This window comes from Danio rerio, chromosome 5, assembly GCF_049306965.1.
Source record: "Danio rerio strain Tuebingen ecotype United States chromosome 5, GRCz12tu, whole genome shotgun sequence".
Classification (NCBI taxonomy): Eukaryota; Metazoa; Chordata; class Actinopteri; order Cypriniformes; family Danionidae; genus Danio; species Danio rerio.
Genome location: NC_133180.1, coordinates 62,972,560 through 62,995,876, shown reverse-complemented (window position 1 = coordinate 62,995,876; position 23,317 = coordinate 62,972,560). Strand labels below are relative to the sequence as shown.

The following is a 23,317-nucleotide window of genomic DNA, read 5'->3' as shown; positions in this document are numbered from 1 at the left end:
TCTTCACTCCAATAGAAAATACAAAAAAAAAGGAGAACATTTGAAAGATTTGAAATATGAGACCCACAGAATAAATATATATAAAATCAGAAAGGCCAAACGACACGACAGCTAGAAAACGAGCAGGCAGACACACAGTTAAGTATCCATACCACTTTTTTAAATAAACAAACCAATTAATCTTACAATTCGGATTGATTGGTTTATTTTAAGTCAGCAGTTCAGTCATCTCAGCCAGACCAACCCTGTTTGACATTACAGTGGCAGATATGTAAGTTTCTGTAAAAATCACCACAGCCAATATTTCGGCAATTCCATTTAGTTGATGCTACTGTGGCAGAAATTATGCACTTCACTTTTCAGCAATAATATGTCAGTATATCAACTTACCATCACAAATGTTCATCTACAATCATAGACAGTGCAGTTATATCACAGTATCAAATACAGTATCGTATATAATCTAAACAAAGAAACTAGCAAAATATTTTAAACTGCATCAATTTAAATAATGTGCAGTTGTGCATCAATAATTGTGTCTCCAAGGTCCTTAATTGTAAGAGATGCATAACCAATTAATAATTGGGAGAGTATACAAGTTGTAAGAGTTCACCTCTATTTCTTCCTTACTGTAAAGTACTTATCAATAAAGTTAAGTCACACAGTACTACTGAAATCTGTAAACATTTCAGAAGTATCTGATTATACCTACAATAATTAAATACTAAAACCTTTAAATATGTAAACATGAGATTAGATTTCAAACACAGCAAAAATCAATCCCTTTGATATGTCTTCTTTAAAGGAATTTTTTTAGAAAGTTTTACTGATTTTTAATGAATTCAGAAGAGAATTCAGCATTAGCTTAGCATGAATCATTCAATTGGATTAGACCATGAGCATCTCACTCAATAAAAAAAGATAGATTTCCTGTGTTAGTACATGAAGTGACTTTAAAAAAAATGTAAATAGGAAAATTACTTAAATAATCTTTTTTTAATTTCTGAGTGAGATGCTAATGGTCTAATCCGATTTAATGATTTATGCTAAGCTAAGCTAAAAATGCTTTTGGCAGACCAGCACGGACATCAGCTGAATGGATTAAAATGCTAAAACTCAACCGTTTAACTCTAGGAGACTAGTAACAACCCCCCAAAAAATGTTTGTCTTTAAATAAACAGGAATAATATCCATTATATTTGCAGAAATTTACCATCTCACTTTTAAATGTAGATAACATCAGCCACAATAAACAGGTTCAATGTTCAAGTCCATGAAGCTCATCCTTAAACATGTAAATCTGAGGTTAAAAATCCTTTGATCTCCTTTGAAATCACCTGTTGATTCACCTCAGGGTGACCTGCATGCGCAAGGCTAACAGTCTCCGTAGCTGATTCTGTAGTGCTAAGACCTGGCTGTTTGAAAGTGCGCGATCTGACGACTGATACGTCAGCCTGTAGCAAAGGCTTGCGTGACCCATGTGTGGGTGTCTGAAGCGATCTACTAATGCCACGTTTTTAACCACACCACAAGAAGCTTCTCGCACAATTGCATGGAAGTCCAGTTCATCATAGTTTTCTGGGTCCATCCAGAAACTGATATCGTGCAAATAACTTGGTGGGTAAAGGGAGAAAGGGCTGAACGGTCCAGATGGACTGAGCTCAAAATGCTTAAGAAAGCGGGGATCTGCACTCCAAAGCAAGCGCCAGTCAGATATACCGAAAATTAAGGTTGCTAAATGATCCAAGTTTACAGAGACAGCTACTAGCTGTAATCCTTCATCGACAGCTGAAGAAATCGAGGGTAAATATGTGATCCTACCAAACTTGGGAAGCATCTTGGAATTGATCCACACTTGCTGCTCTAAGCCTGTTTGCACCTCCTCAAAGGAAACATCGTAAGGAATAAGCAGCGACTCCAAACTATCTTGGAAGCACCGGAGAGGATGGGATTCTACAGGGAACATTCCCACCAACAGAAGCTGGTGGAACGCAGGAGAACGAATTGGACAAATGGGCACTCTCTGAAAGACCAGGCCACTGACTGCGTAAAGTGTACCAGGGCTGAAGTCCTCATTCTGCGTGATCTCCTGGACATGCAGCAACAGAGACGGTCGTAGTGCATAGCTGCCAGTAAAGCTTTGTTGCTCATCTGTAGACTCGCAGTCATTTTGCTTCGTTTCACTTTGGTCGAATACATAAGTGTCGGTGGGCTTAATCCAGTAGACTTCAGAATGGGTCAGTGTGGGATCGCACGCCTCAAGCATTTCTGGTAAGCAGTATACCAATTCTGGGAAGTCTTCATTTATAGTGCACACAGGCCAGACTGACTTTAGCTCTCTATGTAACTGTTCTTGGACAGTTTTAACTGGGTGATGTGACTGCTGGCCAAGGAAGTTCCTGATAGGAGAAACAAGAATCCACTTAAATAAATCAAACATGTAAATACAGCTAAGAACACACTTTAATAATAGTTCAACAAGCATTTTTGTGCTTAATAGACATCTAACAGATGTAAAAACATCTAGAATTAGTCCAAAAATAGACTATCATCATCAAACTGGCAGAAATAAATGACTGCACATGTGAAGTCTGTATAATATATTTGATGACTGGACTTTTTGACACTATTGTTAGAAGTCTATTAGATTTTCACTGACAGCCCTGATTTAGCCTTGTTTAAGCCAAGACGTAGTTTAGACATCTATTAAACAAAAATAATTGGTGGGACAGTACAAGATAGAGATGCTGCGTCATATCAACCCAATGCTTGGTCAAATATGAACAAACCCAACAGATGGGCTAAAAAAAAGGTCATTTCAATTAAATAAAAACATTTTTTTATCCCAAAGATAGGTTCTTACCCAAACCTGGGTAAATACAACTACATTGAGTGTATGCTTGTAATATTGTTTTATGATTGGAGTGGCACTGGTATTTATTTTTCTACTGAAATATGCTGTTTATGCATCATTACATGCATACATACGTACATAGTTGAAGTCAGAATTATTAACCCCCCTGAATTATTAGCCCCTGTTTATTTTTTCCCCAATTTCTGTTTAACAGAGAGAATTTTTTTTCAACACATTTCTAATCATAATAGTTTAATAACTCATCTCTAATAACTGATTTATTTTATCTTTGTCATGATGACAGTAAATAATATTTTACTATTTTTTTCATGACACTTCTATACAGCTTAAAGTGATATTTAAATGCTTAACTAGGTTAATTAGGTTAACTAGGCAGGTTAGGGAAATTAGGCAAGTTATTGAATAATGATGGTTTGTTCTGTAGACTATCAAAAAATATATAGCTTAAAGGGGCTAATAATTGTTACCTTAAAAGGGCTTTAAAAAATTTAAATGTGGTTTTATTCCAGCCTAAATAATACTTAAGTCTATAAATTAGACTTTCTCCAGAAGAAAAAATATTATCAGACATACTGTTAAAATTTCCTTGCTCTGTTAAACATTATTTGGAAAATATAAAAAAGAAAAATTCAAAGGGGGATATTTCTAATCTTAACTGTACACATACAGATTTATAGCCTTTTATTTATCACACCAGCTGGATAGAAATAGATTATTCAATAGAATGGGTTCTAAAGAATCTTAATCTGCTGTTTAAGAATCTTAGTCTCACAGTATCAAATTCGAATGGTATTAGACTGTACAGACATCGAAATCTATAAATAAAGCTAAATACACACCAAGTCATGCAATGTTGATGTTGTAAAGACAACTTCAGAATTTATAACAATCATTATTTGCACAGTGATATATAAGCTGAGACTTGCAATCATTAGATTTAAATCACCATTGTTAGGTAGCGTGATTTACAGTAATCGTAATAATTGATTTTATTTAAAAATAAATGAGACTGTGATTGCAATTGTAATATTTATTTTAAACAGCAGTTAAAGAAGCAAGATAACGCTGAAAAAATTCATTTAAGACAAGAGTTTTTTTTTTTTTCTTTTTGTCAATAAAAAAAAAAAAAGAGTCCAAAACTAAGCTGGAGCTGAATTCATAACTGAATTTATTTTAGAATTAATGAAGTGTTAACTAATCCATTGTTTAATTACAGTTACTGGGACATTCTGTTAGGTTTTTACAATTCAGTCAGTAATAAGTTACCACTCACCTATTAATATAATTACTTAACTCCGCCGGAAGCTCAAAACAAACAGTCTCCTTCCCAACCGTTTTCTCCATTTTCAGTTTCTCTGGCATAGTGTGCGGGAGACTCGAAGTGAAGATGTGAGTCAGGGCTCCCTCAACATGAAAACCTTTGTCTTGACTCCTTAGAAAGAATTGCATTTTATTAGTTTAAAACTGATTAGCATGACTGTAATGGTCAGTAAAAAGATTGTTCACTTCACTTTTTCGTATTTACTCAAGCAGTTCCAAACCTTCGTGAGATTCTGTTCTGTTGAACACAAAAAAAGATATTTTTAAATATTCAAAAATGTTAGCAACCTGTAGCCACTGGCTTCAAGAGCAGGTTAAAAAAATTAATGTCGGCGACAGTGGTGTAGTGGTAAGTGCATCGACACATGCACTCCTGTGCTCACGGCGACCTGAATTCGATTCCGCCTTGCAGTCCTATGCTGATCCTTTCCCTCTCTTTGCTTCCCATGCTTTCCTGTCAATACTCTGTACTGTCCAATCTAATAAAGGTAAAAACCTCGAAAAAATTACTAGAAAAAAATAATAACAATAATAATGGCTACCAGTAACCATAATTCTTTAAAGTATCTTCTTTTGTGTTCAACGGTAGAAAGAAACTTAAATAGGTTTGGAACAAGCGATAAGTAAATAATGACATCATCTGGTGAATTATCCATTTCAAAAACTCCTCAGAATTAAATGAATTACTACTGCATATCAAAAACACACCTTTAAAAGTTTGTCCAAGCTGTTTACCTGTAACCAGTACATCTGTAACCTTGATACATTTCACATTCAAAGGGACGGATTTCTCTTAGAATTAGCCCTGCTTCTGCTGCCATGGCAACCACCTGCCAACTATTGTGCCATTCTCTCATTGGACTGTCACATGGAGTGCCTCCTTGCCCATTGCACAAGGTGACGTGCACTTCCCCATTGTCCTTCAGCACTGCAACAGCACTAGAAAACACAAGCAACATCTATCAATTATACATGAAACAAGCACAAAAAAACCATCAGCAGACCTTAAAAACTCTTCAACCTCTAGGTATTAACATTATATAAAGCTTATGTAACACCTTTAAAAAGACCTTTAGCACAGGAGTGACACACCTTAGAAAAAATTTCATCAACAGGACACGGTTCTTCTTTACACCACTTTTACGCCCACAGTGAGGGAAATTAAAGATGACGCAGTCAAAAAGATGATCCTGGAGGGCTTCGTGCTCCTTCAGACATGTGCAGTCCACTTCAAACAGAACAACTGATCCTGCAATGGGAATTATTGTTAAGAGTTACTGTTTAACTGAATTATCATACAGAAATCAACGAGGCTTTTTAACCGCCCCTGGTCGTTTCATAGCAACCCACTGTGTTAATTCACTGACTTGGACTCAGGCATGCAAATTTAGGGCTATGACTCTCGATGTGTAGGATGATTAGGTGTGCTTGAGAATTCTAACAGACACTGAACTGTAGGTAGTTTGATATTAAGGCTGCATGCTAATATACAAATAATGACATTGCAATGTTTTATTTTTCTGCCATACATATTGCGATATGGGGTTTACTTTCACAAGATAAAATAAATAGATAGCTCTATTTGGACAGAATTATTAATTTGAGATTGATTGGGGTGGTTTTCCTATCTGAACATGCAGCTCAACTACTTGTTCAAGCTCTCGTTCTCTCCAGACTGGACTATTGCAACCCTCTACTAGCCGGGCTTCCAGCTAATAATCAAACTTCTTCAGCTGCTTCAGAACGCAGCAGCACGAGTGGTCTTTAATGAATCTAAAAGAGCACATGTCACTCCGTTACTCATCCGTTTGCACTGGCTGCCAGTTGCTGCTCGCCTCAAATTTAAAGCTCTGATGTTTGCTTACAAAGCGACTTCTGGCTTTGCTCCTTCTTATCTGCTCTCACTTCTGCAGATTTATGTGCCCTCCAGAAACTTGCGTTCTGTAAATGAACGTCGAACGTTCCATCCCAAAAAGGGAAGAAATCACTTTCCCGAACTCTCGCATTCAATCTGCCCAGTTGGTGGAATGAACTCCCCAACTGCATCAGAACGGCAGAGTCACTCGCTGTCTTCAAGAAACGACTAAAAACTCAACTGTTTAGTCTCCACTTTCCTTCCTAATCTGCAATTGCCTCTCTGGCTCCACCGCTAACTGTATTACACAAAAAAAAAAAAATTACTTATGTTTTGCTTCTCACACTTTACATACCTGAAACTTGCCTACAGCACTTATTCATTGTTGCTCTTATGGTTGTGTAAATTGCTTCCTTGTCCTCATTTGTAAGTCGCTTTTGATAAAAGTGTCTGCTAAATGACTAAATGTAAATGTAAATTAAATACACAGTACTAGTTTTCTGGGTGTCTAGTCATTAGGGTTGCACGGTTTACCGGTACTATGGTAATAATGCGATACAATGGCAAAATACTGGCCACTGTAGTTTGAAACGGTAGTATCGTCATTAATGGTCTATCTACAAAAGATAACGCTGCAAGTAGAAAAGTCACTAAAATGCTCAAACATATCATTTTATTAGTCTGTGGAGCCCTTTAAGGCTTCAAAACGGTGTAAAATCCATGCCTTTTAGGGTAGCCTATTGCACGTTTTCTGATGCTTCAGTACGAACCCACATCGGTTCATTTCTGTTCCTGTCAATATGATTTAGTAGCTACAACAACCGTGACAATTTATTAAAAAGAACGACTCATAAAGTGAAATTTTGAATTACTTTGTATTGTTACCTGATAAGACTGAAAAAAAAAAAACAATAGATGAAAAACTCAAAATAGCAACAGGAAACATTGAAACAATTTTTGACCATTTCATATAGCCTAATTTTGTTGGAGAAATGCTCTTTTCATCACAAATTTCATTTGGTATAATTTGTTCACTTTTTTTTAGTCAATTATCTACAAAATAAACAAAAAGAATGAATAATTTTTAGGTGAAGTGACGTGCAAATAATATATTTTGATAATAAGTGAACTATGAATTAATTAATTCAGTATTTCTAAATATTTTCTTTATAATTTGATTTATAAATTACAGAATCGCAATACTACTTGGTATCATGATACCTCGGCTAGTATAGTATCGTAAGATGCTTAATAATATCGGGACAACCCTACTAGCCGTAATTAGGCACAAACTGAACAATGAAATGTAAAATAACACTGTATAGACTTGATTGTATCAATACAGACATAATACAGACACAATTAATCTTTCTTTAAGTTTCAACCATTATAATTTAGTATGCCTGGATGCTTTAAACAGGCTTAAAATGATCATAGTCACAAACATTAAAGGGGCAGTTCACTTTCTGTCATGATTTCTTCACACTTTTATTTAATGTTTACAATGCAAATCCAACTAGATCCATTTATTTGGTAAACAAAGCAAGTCTGACATAATATATCTACTAAAAGACAAAAGAAAAAAATATTTTACAAACTGTATTGTACATAAATCATATCAACATTTTAATATTACTGTTATTATATCATATATCATTTATTCATTTTCTTGTCGGCTTAGTCCTATTATTTATCCGGGATCGTCACAGCGGAATGAACTGCCAACTTATCCAGCACTCTTTTACACAGTGGATGCCCTTCCAGCTGCATCCCATGTCTGGGAAATATCATATAATACTTAAATTAATTTAAGTGATATAATAATTGAATAAACATAAATTTGTACACATTTACGAAAGTAAATACATAGATGCAATGATGGGCTAAAAATCTGCAGAAATCCAAGGATTTCTGAGCACGCAGATTCCATGTGGGTCTAGCTATGACTCTTGATGTGAAGAATGATTAGGTATCCTTGAGAATAGGCCTTTTTCACACTTCCTGGTTCCGGTAAGCGAAGCAGTGTACCACAACATCCGGTTTCAATGCGACGGAGCAAGAAAGAATGGCAGGGTCATCTCATCGCCGTGATTGCTGCGTTCCCAGCTGCTCCAACTCAAAAACGACACTCTTACTTTAATGACCACGATCTCCCGAAAGACGAAGGACAGGGAAAATAATGGATGACAATATTAAAGGGGGTTGAATGCCGTTTCAAGTTATATGCAGAAGTACATTCTTATGCTGTATGCACTTCAAAGCAGAGATTATTATGTTTCATTAAAGACTGGTGGTCTATGGTTTATTTTGATGAGTAATTATAATATAGACAAAACTCCAGTTAAGCTATCTGCCTTCCACAAACAAGTGCTCATCATGGTCATTAATCTATAAGCATGATTTATCCCTACATTGTTGTTATTTTGGAATAGACAGTTCATACAAATGCAAATCTCTTTTTTTTAATTGGTTTGACAGCAAAATTATTTGTTTAGTCAGTTATATAACAAAGATGGTATACTTTTCATACAATGAAGTCCTTTATTACAAAATCTCAATAACCCAGCAAGTTTTCAACTGTTATTGGTTCAATTCCTGCAGAGACATGTTATTCATTCATGTTATTTAGAGGTATTAATAAGACCATCCTTCTGATGCATCGTCTTTTGATATTACTAAATCTTATGTCGGCAAATTTTGTTTTACTAAATACCAAGAGTAATGATAGAACTATTCATACTCTTTTCCAAAAAGAAATCATTACTGTACCTTATATTCAATTTTATTATATGTTATTAAAGGGTGAATTGAAGAAAAGTGTGGCTGTTACCACAGAAGTATCATGTTAGAAATAGAATTAAAGAAATGTCCTATAAACTCATCCACAGGTTTTATCCAGCAAAACATTGTTTGCAAAAATTAAAAAGTGGGATTGATGTAAATTGTATTTGTGTAACGAATATGAGGAGACAGTTTTACACTTATTTTGGCATTGTACATAGTCAGCTTATGGGGTGAGTTGCAAAATGTATTAATAACGATTCTTTTGTGTTCAAAACCTATGTTGTTAACAAAATTGTACATTCATAAATGTAAATTTACTAATATGAAACCAGATTTTAAGGTATTGATGACTGAAATATGCTTGTATAATACCAGTATCAACTCTCTAAACAAGAAACTCGACCCACTTTAAAATGTGTGAACTCTACAATGTATTTCATTATTACATATGTTATATTAAATTTTGTATATTTGTATTTTATTTATAATTACCCCCTGGTATGTACATTTTTGTATTGTAAAATGTTATTTGCTGTTCTTTAAATAAATAATAAAAATTAATATTATCCACGAGTAGGAGCTAACGTGTTTCCAGACTTGAGAAAACCTCACAAAGCATTAACCGATAGCAACTCGCCTATACAGCTACCTCGCCATTGACTATATCTGACTCTGAATAAAAAGGAAGGAGGGGGTTAGCACAGTTTACAGACGGGACTACTGACATAAAACTCATCCTGTTGGATGTTAAAAAGCCAGGTTAATCTAGTTTACGAATGGCTTGAATGAGCAGATTTTATGCTGTTGGCTGTGCACCTTACAGAACCTGACGTTGCAAACGCTGTATAAGACACGTTTTCTGCACAAATTCTGCAAATCGGTATCATCTTTTAAATGCTGTTTTATTAAGTATTTATTACACATTCACCGAACAACATCTTCCTGTCCAAATTATGGCAAAGTTGACCGTGAGAAAGTCATCCGCTGTCCCGAGGCTGTCATGTCTCTGCGACTCCTAGCGAACCCGGAAATATCGATACACTGCTTCGAAGGGCGCTTCCGGTGTTCAATTCCGCTGTGAAAAAGGTCTATTCTAACACAAACTGAACTGTGGGTAGCTTGAGATTAGGGCTGCACTCTATTGGAAAAATACTGAAATTGCAATGTTTTATTTTTCTGCCATACATGTTGCGTTATTGAGTATACTTTCACCAGATGAAATGAATAGCTCTATTTGGAAAAAAAAAAATATTAATTTTACATTGATTGGGATGGTTTTGTAGTGAAGTACATGCACTTAACATATAATAAACCAATCAAAAGGATTCATAAATACAGTACAGCAAAGATGCAATTTAAATATAGTGTATTGCATGAAAATTTGTCATGATTTACTCAGCCTTCACATGTTTCTTTCTTCTTTTTAATGCAACAGAGGTTTTAAAGAAAGCTGAACATCTATAACCTGGATAAATTCCTGTTTTTCTTACTTTGGAACTCAATAGGTAGCATCTTTATTGAAAATATCTTCTTTAATGTGAACAAAATAAAAAACTCATGAGTGTTTGAAACCACTTGTGGGTGAGTAAAGCCCGAGTACGTTTTCATTTTAGTGTAAACTATCCCTTTAAGAGTTGGTATGGAATTAACCAAATTATCATACAGAATTCAATTAAACATTTTAACGGCCCCTGGTTAATTCATAGGAACCAACTGTAAATGTATTGACTTGGTCTCCAGCATGCAAATTTAGGCCTATGATGACTCTTTATGTGTAGGATGATCCTTGAGAATTGTAACAGACACTGAACTGTGGGCAGCTTGATATTAAGGCTGCACGCTGTCAGAAAAACACTGCCATAGCAATGTTTTATTTTTCTGCCATACTTGTTGCAAAATTTAGTTTATTTTACTATATTAAATAATTAGATATATTTGGAAATAAATTGTTCTTTTTAGATTGATTCGGATGGTTTTGATACAAAATAAATACACAGTATTGATTTTCTGAGACTCTAGCCATACGGAAGCACAAACTGAATGATGAAACGTAAAACAACGTTTAGACTTGATCTTGTATATATACAGGCATGAATACAACTAATATTTAATTAAAAAGTTGCAAACATTATAATTTATTTTGCCTGGATGCTTTAAACAGGCTTAAAATGATCCTACAGTCACAAGAATTAAAGGGACAGTTCACGCAAAAATTAAAATTCTGTCATGATTTATACATCCATTACTCGGTTCAAACCGTTATTAGTTTCTTTCTTCTGTTGAACACAAGAGATATTATGAAGAAAGCTGAAAACTTGTAACTTAAGCTGGATAAACTCCAATGTTTTTTATCGAGGAGGTAAAGTAGGTTTGATATTCGCACATTCATACAATGGCCCATATATTGTTTAACACGCTAAGTGAAATATTGATTCTGAAATAGCATGCGAGGATAACTTTAAAACAACATTAGCACTATGTAATTGACTGAACAATGTTGTACTTTGATAGTCATTGACTGCTAATATGATTTCACTATTTAAAATGAGCAAAGAATACTTTTTCAATAGGTAAAGATATCCAGCTTTATTGAACAAAATGACATAATTAAAAATACTGATTGAAAATATATGAACAAAATAAAGAAATTAAAATTTTGAAAACCACTTGAGGGTGAGTAACACCTGAGTAATTTTAAATTTTAGTGTAAACTTTCCCTTTAAGAGTGTGTATGGAATTAACCAAATTATCATACAGAATTCAATGAGACATTTTAACCACCCCTGGCCGTTTCATAGCAACTGACTGTGTAAATTCATTGACTTGGCCTCAGGCATGCAAATTTAGGACTATGATGACTTGATGTGTAGGATGAAAATGTATCCTTAAGAACGCTAGCAGTTGGTAACGTTAGCTAGCTTGATAACATCTTAGATATTATACAAGCCAGGTCAACAGAAACACAAGAAAGCGTGTAAGTGTAAGAAAGCGTAAACAATACATTTTGAAATCAATCACAGGATGATAAATCACATAACCCACCTCTCTCGCGAAGTCTCTGTACATTTAACGCGACTCCCTCCTGTCTGTATGTTTCGTTCTCGCTTTGAAAGCATGTGGCGGTCACTCCGACATCATCGCCGCCGGTCTCGCTCAAAGCCGCCGAGAAAGAGAAGTTGCCTTCCCCTACAAGGAGCACCTCTCGCGTCTTGGACATTTCCGGAATATTTCAAGTAACAATCCTACAGGTTGTCACATTAGTAACAGAACAAAACTTTTCGACTATCGAGCTTGAACGCAGTGTGAAAAGAGACCAGCAGGACACAATGCGGCATTACTGCGTGCCTCCATGACGCTGTGACATCTGTCGCCTGAAATCTAATCTAAATGCCAAAGCGTTTAATGCCGGTGTTTGGCAGCTAACGCACCAGGTGGTTTCGGGGACAGGTTGGCGGCTCGTTTACGTAAGGAAGTGTAATCGAGGAAGAGAAAGAAGGAGAGGTGCAGTGTGATAAACCAGCATGCAGCAGCATCGAAGTTTCGTTCCCCAGGGAATGTCGCATTTTAGTGAAAAACAACCGACGCTTCTGGCAACGTAAACAACAACAACAACGTTACTTTGAGATACACTTTGATGGGCACTTTGTAATTTAACTAATTTAATAAATATCGTATTTATCCGGACCTGATCCTGACACATGCGGTAAAATAATGCATTAATAGCTAAAAAGAAGAAAAACGAAACAACAAATTTATTACGATATGTTTTTTTACCGCCAGTTCCGTTTACATTTTAAAAATAGTTGTAGGCCTAAATATTTTATGAGCAAAATATCCATGCACTGTGTCCACGTTCCAGTGTCCCCCATCTGTTAGTACGCACCACGCAGTAACAGTGTTGCCAGATCTGTCTGAAAAAGTAAGCGCGCCATGCTATAGTTCTGGAATTCATCTGAAAACAGTATCTTACTTGGTTTATTCATTCATTCATTTTCTTTTCGGATTAGTTCCTTCATTAATCAGCTGCCGCCACAGCAGAATGAATCACCAACTTATTCACCATATGTTTTTATGCAGTGGATACCCTTCCAGCCTCAACCCAACACTGGGAAACACCCATACACTCTTGCATCCACACACATACACTATGCCAATTAATTATTAATAATAATATTATTATTAATTAGTTCTGCCAATTAAGCTTATGAAATTCACCTATACCGCAATTTTAAAAAAAAATAAGAGCACCAGGAGGCAGGGGTAGATTGAGTGATTTTGGGAGAGGGATCTGGATGCAGACTTGGTGCAGTGCAATCTGAGCTGCATCCAATGCTTTTTTAATGCGCTCACCTAACCCCACCCCTAACCCTACCCGTAACAGTGACATCACTCACTCCATTGAGTGCATTGAGTCTGACATTGCATCGCTGAGTGATGCAATCTCAGCTTGCATCATAAAGACTGCATCCAGATACTATTGGATTTTAGGGCCCTAAGCCAGGGGTGTCCAAACTCAGTCATGAAGGGCCAGTGTCATGAAGTGCACAGTTTAGCTACAACTTCCTTCAACACACCTGCCTGGAAGTTTCTAGTTACAGGGGTGCGCAAACTCGGTCCTGGAGGGCCGGTGTCCTGCAAGTTTTAGTTGCAACCTTAATTAAACACACCTGAACCAGCTAATCAAGCTCTTACCAGGTATACTAGAAATGTCCAGGCAGATGCGTTGAAGCAAGTTGGAGCTAAACTATGCAGGACACCGGCCCTCCAGGACTGAGTTTGGATACCCCTGTATCTAGTACACCTAGAAAGAGCTTGATTAGCTGGTTCAGGTGTGTTTAATTGGGGTTGGAACTAAAACATGCAGGACGCCAGCTCTCCAGGACAGAGTTTGGACACCCCTGCCCTCTGTGCAAACCCCCGCCCAGAGTTATACACCCCTACCCACAGCGGAATGAACCGCCAACTTATCCAGCTTAAATTTTACATAGCGGATACCCTTCCAGCTGCAACCCATCACTGGGAAACACCCATACATACTCCACACACATACACTACGGAGCACCTGGAAGAAACCCACGCCAACACAGGGAGAACATACAAACTTCACACAGAAATGTTAACTGACCCAGCCGAGGCTTGAACCAGCGACCTTTCTTGCTGTGAGGCGATTGTGCTATCCACTGCGCCAACCAGAATTTAACATAATTACTTATTTTCAAAACTGGGGGCCCATGAACAGCCTAGTGAATTCCAACCAAGATAAAAAAAAGTTGAAGATAAATTCTTTATTTATGTGCTGATTCTGAGTAATAACAAATCATTTATTTTAAACTAAAAGATTGTGCATAGGTAGGAGGGGTGTTTAAAAAATTATACAGGTCGAAACAAAACTTCTGAACAAATTCATTCATTCATTCACAAAATAGGCTAAATGTATTAAAGTTTCATCAACCTTACCACAGAATGTACAATTACTCAGAATATCAACATATTTGGAAATAAATTACTTAGCCAGATGTATTTTATGCAATATTTTAAAGTGGATTTCTTTAGTTTTATTAGGAATAAAGCATTTATGAGGCAACTTTTTTTCCAGTCTATATCATTAATTAATGACACCCAATGGAGTTCTTTGCAATAATGCTGATTCCTTCATATTTTTGGAGTGTATTTTTTATGACTTCTGACAAGATGCATTAAACCTGTGAGGGTAGCTCTTGGAACAGTAATATATTCTTTAGGGAATAGGAAAGAGTTCCTACTCATTATAGGCGGACATGGCAACAACACTTGTGACACGTTTATGCGTAAAAGGTTCTGCCCAATGAAATGATATTTTATCGAATAAAGGCGGGTCTACACAGTTTGATTGACGTGTGGTAATGACTTATCTTAAGAAAGTGAACGTTTTCAAAAATAATAAAAACAAATGCTGTCACAGACAGTCACTCAGTAAATTACTAAATATAATTTAAAGAAATATAAACGCATCACCTTTAGGTAAAGGACATATATTCTGGCCGGCCAGCATAAGAGGAGGACGTGTTACGAAGGAATTGAAAGCGAAAGTTTGGATTTCTGAGAACAACTTAAGACTCGGGAGTTTCATGTCGTTTTTTGTTCACCTGTGAGGAAGTATTACAAGGTACGTTTGCTTTAGAATAATAAAGTACTGTCTTACCCAGTGAATATGTCGAGAATATTTTAATTTACATATTTTATTTTACACATTTTTATTTTATTTAGTTATAGCGGAAGTGTGGCGTATTGTTAATGTTAGATCATATTGCACATTAAAGTTTAAGATAAATCTAAACAAAACTTGAATTGATTGCTTTGATTAAAGATTTTGACAAATTTATTTTGATTTAAACATACTGTAATGTTTTCAATAATGACTGTAACTAGAAATGTTTTTATTTTCAAAAGTAAAACTTGTTTACAAAATTTAAATGTTGTTGCCAGTCAGTTTAAAGTTTGTTAAACTTGGACACAAAGATAGGCCAGATCACTTTCATTTGTGTTATTGTCATAATTTTGACTGGACTTTGAATCTAAATTATGGAAAAGTTTAATAAAGATTGAACAGTTGTGTCCAAATGTTTGACTTAGGTGTAAAACTTACTTATTATTATCTCAATTAATCCACAGGGGGAACAAAGATGGCATCCATCTCATTTTATGGCTGGGAGGCTTTTTATGATGAGGATCGTCATCTTCAGGCAAACCAAGAACCCAAATCAGGAAGACTTTACACCATGTATCACGGTACATCTGTAAAAGTAGCTCGTGCAATCATAAGTACAGGCTTCAAGCCGTCAGCAGATGGAATGCTGGGACCTGGAGTTTATGTGAGCCGTGACCAGAAGAAAGCAGAGCGATACCCTCTGAAATCCCCAATTACTGACAAAGTAGTGCTAAAATTAAGCGTTGACTGTGGAAAAGTCAAAAGAATTGATAAGGACAACCATGCCCTACAGAAGACCTGGCACAGTCAAGGTTACGACACAGCCTGGGTCCCTCCTAACTGTGGCATGAAAGCTGTCCCCAGCGGCCTAGAAGAAGATTGTATCTATGATCCAGCACGTATAGAGGTCACAGACATTGCTCTTGCACCCAATACGACCATCTTAACCGAACTCAAACAGCTCATTGCCCAAAACAATAAGAGTCCATCGAAATCGAACACTTTGGGTAACTGTGGAGTGTGCAAGTTGAAACTGGGCTCTGCTCATAACATACAGCCATGCTGGGGATGTGGAGAAACTATCTGCGCTCTCATGACCAAACACAGGTGTAATTTCTCAGGGTTAAGAAACTGATCTGGAAATCCAGAGCCAATGCGTTGTGCAGGAGGATCCTCAGGTTCTATACTGGTTTGTTTACATGTCTGGGCATGTTCGACAGTGATATAAAAATAGGTAAACTGTGTTTTTAAAATAATATTTCACAAAAAATGAACATTTGCTCACACTCAAAGAGGATCTAAACTTCTGTTGAACACAAAACAAGATGTTCTGAAGAATGTTGGAAAGCAGCAGATATTGACATCTATAATAGGAACAAAAATTACTGTGAAAGACAATGTCTGCAGCTTTCCAATATTCTTTAACAGTAGAAAGAATGACGGCAAGAAAAGCAAATCAGTTTGGAATAAAAAAGTGTTTATTATATACAGAACTTTCATTTTTGGGTGAACTGTCCCTTTAAGATCCTTTGATTTCCTGACACAATCATCCTTGACATTTATTGTCTGACAGTTTATATTTCCTGCTAATATGTGCCATCTTATTAGATTATAAAATAGAAATTATATTTGTGACCTGACAATGCATGTTTAAAGTGTAATTGAAAGCTGGTTAAAAATGTGGTTTATTTATCTTTAAGTTCACGGTGAAATGTTTAAACTTTTTTTTTTTTTTTCTAGCTGATATGTGCCAGCAATCATATTAAATATGACTATGAGACTAGGAGACTGTGCATGATCTATGACATTACATATGATGTTGTTGTGTTTAAAAGTTCAACTGAAAGGCAAAAATGCATTTTATTTGAAAATAAATTGATATCAAATTTATTTAACAAACATTTATTTATAAAATGCTGTGAAATGACCATCTCTGACATTTACAGTGTGCTCTGGCTGTTTCCTTTCTTGCTGCTGATTTTACAATATCAATAAATTGATTTCCATCAATCATACTGGCATGTTAAATATGACATTTTAAAAGGGTCTGTCAACTCACTCAACCAGTTTAGAAGAGTAAAGCTATTCCTTATCTTATTGCGTATGTAAAATGAGGATTACATTTGCAAAACCTCTAACAATGTTAAGGCTATTGCTTTCTTTGGCATACAGGCATATTTAATCATAAAATAATGTTAAAAAGTGTTTTGTTGGGAATAACCATTCTGTATTTTATACCTTAAAGGGGACCTAATATGCAAAAAAACACTTCAATAAGGTGTCTTAGCACAGTTGTGTGGTAACAGTATGTGGATATAACCAGCCTCTAATAGTACAGATTAGTGTGAATCATCTCAGACTGGTTTTTTGAACATCACAATGAGTTCACTCTACTTAAATGGTCTCCACAGTTACCAGAACTTAATCCAATAGAGCACCTTTGGGATGTGATTTGCATCATGGATGTGCAGCTGACAAATCTGCAGCCACTGTGTGATGCTGTCATTTCAATATGGATCAATATCTCTCTGAGCACTATTTCCAGTACCTTGTTGAATCTATGCCATGAAGGATTAAGGCAGTTCTGAGGCAAATGAGGGTCTAACCTGGTACTAGTAAGGTATACCTAATAATGTGGCCAGCAAGTGTATAAATTACAATGGATTAAAAACAGTCTGCAGAATCACTTTGATTGACATTCTCTCTTTCTGCGTTATCAGAGGGGGAAAGTCCCTCCCACTACTCATGATCTCTCATTAGCATAGACAGCCCTGAGTGAGAAGTAGCCATCCACTATTATGAGCGTTCACCATTCTCGTTGAAGATAATGTCAGTGACTAGAGGCATTATAAATGTAGAGCTTCAGTGAACACTGTAATCCCCATAGACTACCTTCTACTGACAGTCTTTTAGTTTTTCAAAGATGACATTAGTGCTGTTTTGGATCTGCTGCTATGCTGCCACATTGGCATTTGTAGGTCCGCATCTTATAAAAAAAGCATATCTTGATTAAATTTAAAGCGGCAGCCATCAAAAAGGCACAATTTAGATCAAAGCCTAAAGGAGTTTTAAAGTGTTATAAAAATGATTTGTGGGGTATTTTGAGCTAAAACCTACCTTCCTTCAGAGTTCAGCTCCAACCCTGATCAAACACAAACCAAAAACTAGGACCAGAACACCACTTGATAATTACAGGCAGGTGTGTTTAATATGGGTTGCAACTGAAATCTCCAGGAAGGTAGACCTTCATGAACAGGGTTGAGCCCACTGTAGGGCAGGGGTGTCCAAACTCGGTCCTGGAGGGCCACTGCAGAGTTTAGCTCCCTTCAACAAACCTGCTAGGAAGTTTCTAGTATATCTAGAAAGAGCTTGATTAGCTGTTTCAGGTGTGTTCAATTAGGGCTGAATTCTCCAGGACACCAGTCCTTCACCAGGTTGAACACCCCTGCTCCAGGGCATTGGTGTCAAATGCAGTTCCTGGAGGGCCGGAGCTCTGCACAGTTTAGTTCCAACCCTAATTAAACACCCCTGATCACCCTAATTGAGTCCTTCAGGCTTGTTTAAAACCTAGTGTTTAGTGTGTTGAAGCAAGGTTGAAACTAATCTGTGCAGGGCTGTGGCACTCCAAGAATCAAGTTTGACATCCCTGCTCTAGGGGCATAAAAAAAAAGCATGATAAAGCTTCTTTTAGTTGAGGCTTATTAAATAAAAACAAACAACAGATTTGACTAAATAACCTGATTCATGCAATTAAACTAAATAATCCTTCAAAACCAGAGTAATTTTATATTATTAAAATAACTTGTACTCATTGCTTTTAAATACCTTCAGAATATTCATAGTTTAAGACAAAAACTAAAGAACAGAATACATGGCATAAAACAACTGCATAGTTTGGAGTTAAAGAAATCTCAAAATCTAGCTTTAATTCGGCAGCCTGACATTAATGTTCCTTCACTGAATCTTACAAGTCAACATTTATGAAAAAGTTAATTAATTAACAAATTACCTATTCTGGGTTCAACGCTAAAAAAAAATTTCTACGGGCCCGACTGGCCCAGTGGTTGGGATTTGTATTTGTCCGGCCAAAATTTCCAGGGTAGTATTAAGGGCTTAGAACCACAACCTGTTTCTCAATTCTAAGACTGTATTTGCACCCACTCGACAAGTCGTAGCAATAATTAAAAATAAATCTTTAGTGACAAAGCAGCTCTGGCCTGATTGGGCCATAACAATCCTGTCTACTGTCCTAAACATCTCTCATGCTGGCCATGGGCCATCGGCAGTCCTTATTGTTGAGCCCTGCTATTTGTTAATTAATTGTACATTTTTACACATTTTGTAATTAAAATAAACAAGGTTTAAGCCTAGACCATTTCAACTAAAAGAAACTTGCATGGCCTGACCCTAAAATATGCCGCTGCCTTTGTTTTCTATTGAAATGGACACCAATAATCGGCATAATTGTTTAAAAAAAAATGACTTAATTTTCCTAATTAAACTATGGATTAACTATATTCTGACCTTTTCTACTAAGCACTAAAACTTAAAAGGAGAGTTCAACCAATAATGAAAATTCTGTCATTTAATCACCCTTCTCACTCACAACGGTTTACATTTCTGTTGGATACAAAAGAAGATTTTTAAGAATGTTGAAAACTGGTAACATTCCTAATATAGATTTCAATGTTAACAATAGAAGAAAATAGTATTCAACAGAAAAAAAAAAAACATTTAAAGCTCTGGAACCACTTGAGGGTGAAAAAATAATCAGTGAATCTTTATTTATGGGTGAATAATTCCTTTAAATTGAAAGTTTGACCATTTAAATCCTCACAAGCTTTCGAATAAATATGAGATTCCACAGGTTGAAACAGTCCCACATTTGTGTACCAGGTTTTACTGATGAAACATACATGGACAATGTAACTGGTCTACTGAGAAAAGAAAAAAAAAAACATGTACACACACGAATGTTAAGTACAGCTACTGTGAAGCAACAAACAAAAATATGAAGCCACAGGTCAAGCAACCCATGACCTCAAACAAACTGTTGTTAAAATTGTCATTTGCATTGTTAAGACATGGTGTAATGCAAAAGCTTTTTTTCTCCTGTTTTCAGCTGTTTTGGTCTTTATGTTGAATTAAGCCTTTCGCAATGAGGTCTGGAATCTCAACTGCAAGCCACGGTCCAAGCTAAGGGATAAAAGAGATTATTGACATGAGATAAAATACATTTAAAACAACAACAACAAAAACAAAACTGTTTATGAAATAAATGACATACTGAAACACATTTCATTTGAGACATGAAACTTACTCCCAAAGCCATAAGATGAGCCAGACCAAACTTTGGCACATTTCTTGCCCACAGTGGTTTGAAGTGATCTGTCAGGCAGATTTTTCCACCTCTAAGATAAAAGACAGTTTTGATAATTTAATAATTATTTCCAACAAAATATTAAAACATGGTTAAAAAACACTATTAACACAAGATGCAAACCTGTACATCTTCGCCGTCTTCCCATCTAACTCAGGAATGGCCACTTCAGGAGCTGTGGCAGGATATGTAACTGGAATCTGGACAATGAGATAAATTTAATAATTTTGACAACCAAAATGCGCTATGTGGACTTTAAATAAAACATTTAATAAACTAAACTATTGTGTGTCTATTTAAAACAGTTGCACAGGTCCAAGGAAGACAAATTTGTCAGTAGTAAAAACAAAATCATAAAGGAGTCAAAGTTTGTGTTTTTTTTTACACTTGCCCCATTTTTTACAGACTGTTTTTAAAATGTGTTAAACTTCTGAAGCCTTGCAACATAATGAAAGCTTGTTAACAAACATTGTAGGACTTTTTGATAAAATGGCTCGACTAGAATATAATATTGCAGTTTTGTGGGCTTCAATGTGAAGATTTTTGTCTTGAAGGTTCCTGAAGAAGCTTCTTTTTGCCATATGTTATGTTGTTTGCATGAACACAGCCAAATTGATTACAAAAAATAATTGGAAAAAGGCAAATAAAGAATGATAAAGGTAAAACACAGGTCTCAATCTGGATTCCTGTAGGGCCGCAGCTCTGCACGGTTTTGCTCCAACCCCAAATTAAACACAGCTGACACACCTAATCAAGGTGTTCAAGCCTACTAGAGACTATTAAGCAGGTGTAAATTGGAGATGGTTGGCGCTACCTTTACCAGCAATTAAATCATGGTTACTATCAGAGGCGACAGTAGATTTGACACTATTAGATAAGAGGGACAAGGATAATGAATGTAATTTGTTTTATATACAGAAATATATTAAGGAATATTACAGTTAGGTTAAAATACATACAGATGCCTCAAAGTTTAAATAGAGTAGGTGTGTGTAGTTCTTAAATTTCAAGTATCTGTAGCAAAAACGGTTAGTGATGAAGCGTCAGTGTATACAGGAGAAATGATTGCACTGTTATTAGCGATACAAAGGGTAGAGGAGATAAGACCTTTAAAATGAGTCATCTGGTCAGACTGAAGTTTTTCACTGGCTAGTTTACAATATAGTAAATCAGAAGGTAGACCAGACGTTTTAATAGAAAAAAATGCAAACATCATACAAAATTCACGATGATAATGATGGGTATAACAGTAATATTTTATGGGTACCTGCGCATATTGGTGTACAAGGTAATGAAATTGCACTAAAGGAAGCAAAACAAGCTGTTAAAAATAACAACATTAGTCTAAATGTAAGTGTAAGTATGAGTAAAATCAAGTGTATTATTAAGAAAAGAATGAAGGAAAGGTGGCAAAAACAATGCGACAGTGAGAAAAAAGGGCCGGTGGTTTTATGGAATTCAAAAGAAAGTAGGAGAAATGAGAAGGGTAGGAAAAACAGGAAAGAGAAGATAATAACATCTAGAGTGAGATTTGGGCACACAAATTTAAATAGTACACTTACTAAATAGTACACATACTACAGAACAATGTGAGTTTTGTGGACAACAAGAGACAAAAAGAGGTTTATGGGGTCATAATGATTCACACTCCATACCAGTTTGTGGCGGAAATACACCATTATATTGTAAATATACCATTATGTTTGTCAACCACCAATAAATTGAAGAAAAAGGTGGTTAGACCTAAACCTGCAGAGCTGCGGCCCTCCAGGAATTGAGTTTGGGACCACTGGTTTAAATAGATGTGAACTGAAGTGAATGTCTTACATCAAATTCCATGTCAAATTCATATTTGAGAAGCTCGTGAATATACCAGCATTTTCCAAACCACCTAAACACGAAAAAAAATTAATTACTTAGAAACTATACAAAACTCATCATCACTCCTTACATGAAGATCTAGTTAAAGTGAGAATTAAAAACTGACCTTGTGCCCTCTTTGTTGGACTCTAGACGAAACCAGTCATTATCAGCTGCTTTATTATTTTCGACATACTGCAAGACAACACAATAGGTAAACAACACATTTTTTAACCTGACGTTTATATAAGATTTGTACGCAAACTGATACGCATTGAAGAACACGAGCTGTCTGTCAGTAAGACTGAACACACTTTAGCTTAATGACACGTATGGTTATTCATGCAGCTAGTAACGTTACGGCCCCCTGATTATTTTGCTAACAAGCAGTAACTAACCTTTATAAGTGCTAAATATTCTTCTCGTAGTCTCTGAACCCATAATTCCTTGTCTCTTGGTCCTGAATTAGTTTTTAAAAGCGGAATTTCAGAAACTGCTTTCCTAGTTGCTTCATCTGCCATGTTGACACCAGTCAGTGAAGGAATCGTTCTTTTGAGTCACTGAAAGATTGAACCGAGAGATGTCTCAATGAGCAAACTGATTCTTTCAGTTTATTTTGTAAGCAAAACGTAAATAACTTGTTTAAATGTTAACTAATACCATGTTTAAACTTCATAATAGTTTTATGAACACAAAACAATACGTGTAACCAGAGAATACTTTATTTGAACTTAAAACGTCAACAATCACGTGACTGAATCGATTCATTGAACGAACTGTTTGAAAGAACCGAGTCACGGAAATTAGTTGACTCGCAAGAGGAACCGAAATTAATGTGCACATTTGACGTCACGCTCTGTGATTTAAGGTGACATTTATTACTAAAATTTTATAAACTGTGTCGAGTCAAAGAAATATCGTATTCTAATGATAAAATATCGCTAAAACGTTTCCTTCATCGTTCAAATATTGCGTTTTCAGCGTTATTCAGACTAAACACCGGGAAGTTTCTGCACGGAGGTTTTTCAGAGCTGCTCCTCTTTAAATGACTGCGCT

The 23,317-nt window shown here is 35.9% G+C and overlaps 3 protein-coding genes across 3 annotated transcripts; 1 reads left to right on the top strand and 2 right to left on the bottom strand.

Annotated features, from left to right (window-relative positions):
• Positions 1-1,345: 1,345 nt before the first annotated feature.
• fdxacb1 (ferredoxin-fold anticodon binding domain containing 1) lies at positions 1,346-12,207 on the bottom strand. The gene is given in 5 exon segments (NM_001100019.1): positions 1,346-2,399; positions 4,149-4,307; positions 4,931-5,134; positions 5,288-5,444; positions 11,877-12,207. Coding segments are annotated over 5 exon segments (1,749 nt in total). The 5' UTR covers positions 12,052-12,207.
• Positions 12,208-14,705: 2,498 nt separating this feature from the next.
• gig2p (grass carp reovirus (GCRV)-induced gene 2p) lies at positions 14,706-16,369 on the top strand. Its single transcript, NM_001100055.1, is given in 2 exon segments — positions 14,706-14,979; positions 15,486-16,369. A coding segment is annotated over 1 exon segment (660 nt). The 5' UTR covers positions 14,706-14,979; positions 15,486-15,496; the 3' UTR covers positions 16,157-16,369.
• Positions 16,370-19,776: 3,407 nt separating this feature from the next.
• Positions 19,777-22,994, bottom strand: ufc1 (ubiquitin-fold modifier conjugating enzyme 1). Its single transcript, NM_001003650.1, is given in 6 exon segments — positions 19,777-20,217; positions 20,342-20,432; positions 20,525-20,601; positions 22,229-22,292; positions 22,389-22,456; positions 22,660-22,994. Coding segments are annotated over 6 exon segments (501 nt in total). The 5' UTR covers positions 22,783-22,994; the 3' UTR covers positions 19,777-20,139.
• Positions 22,995-23,317: the final 323 nt, after the last annotated feature.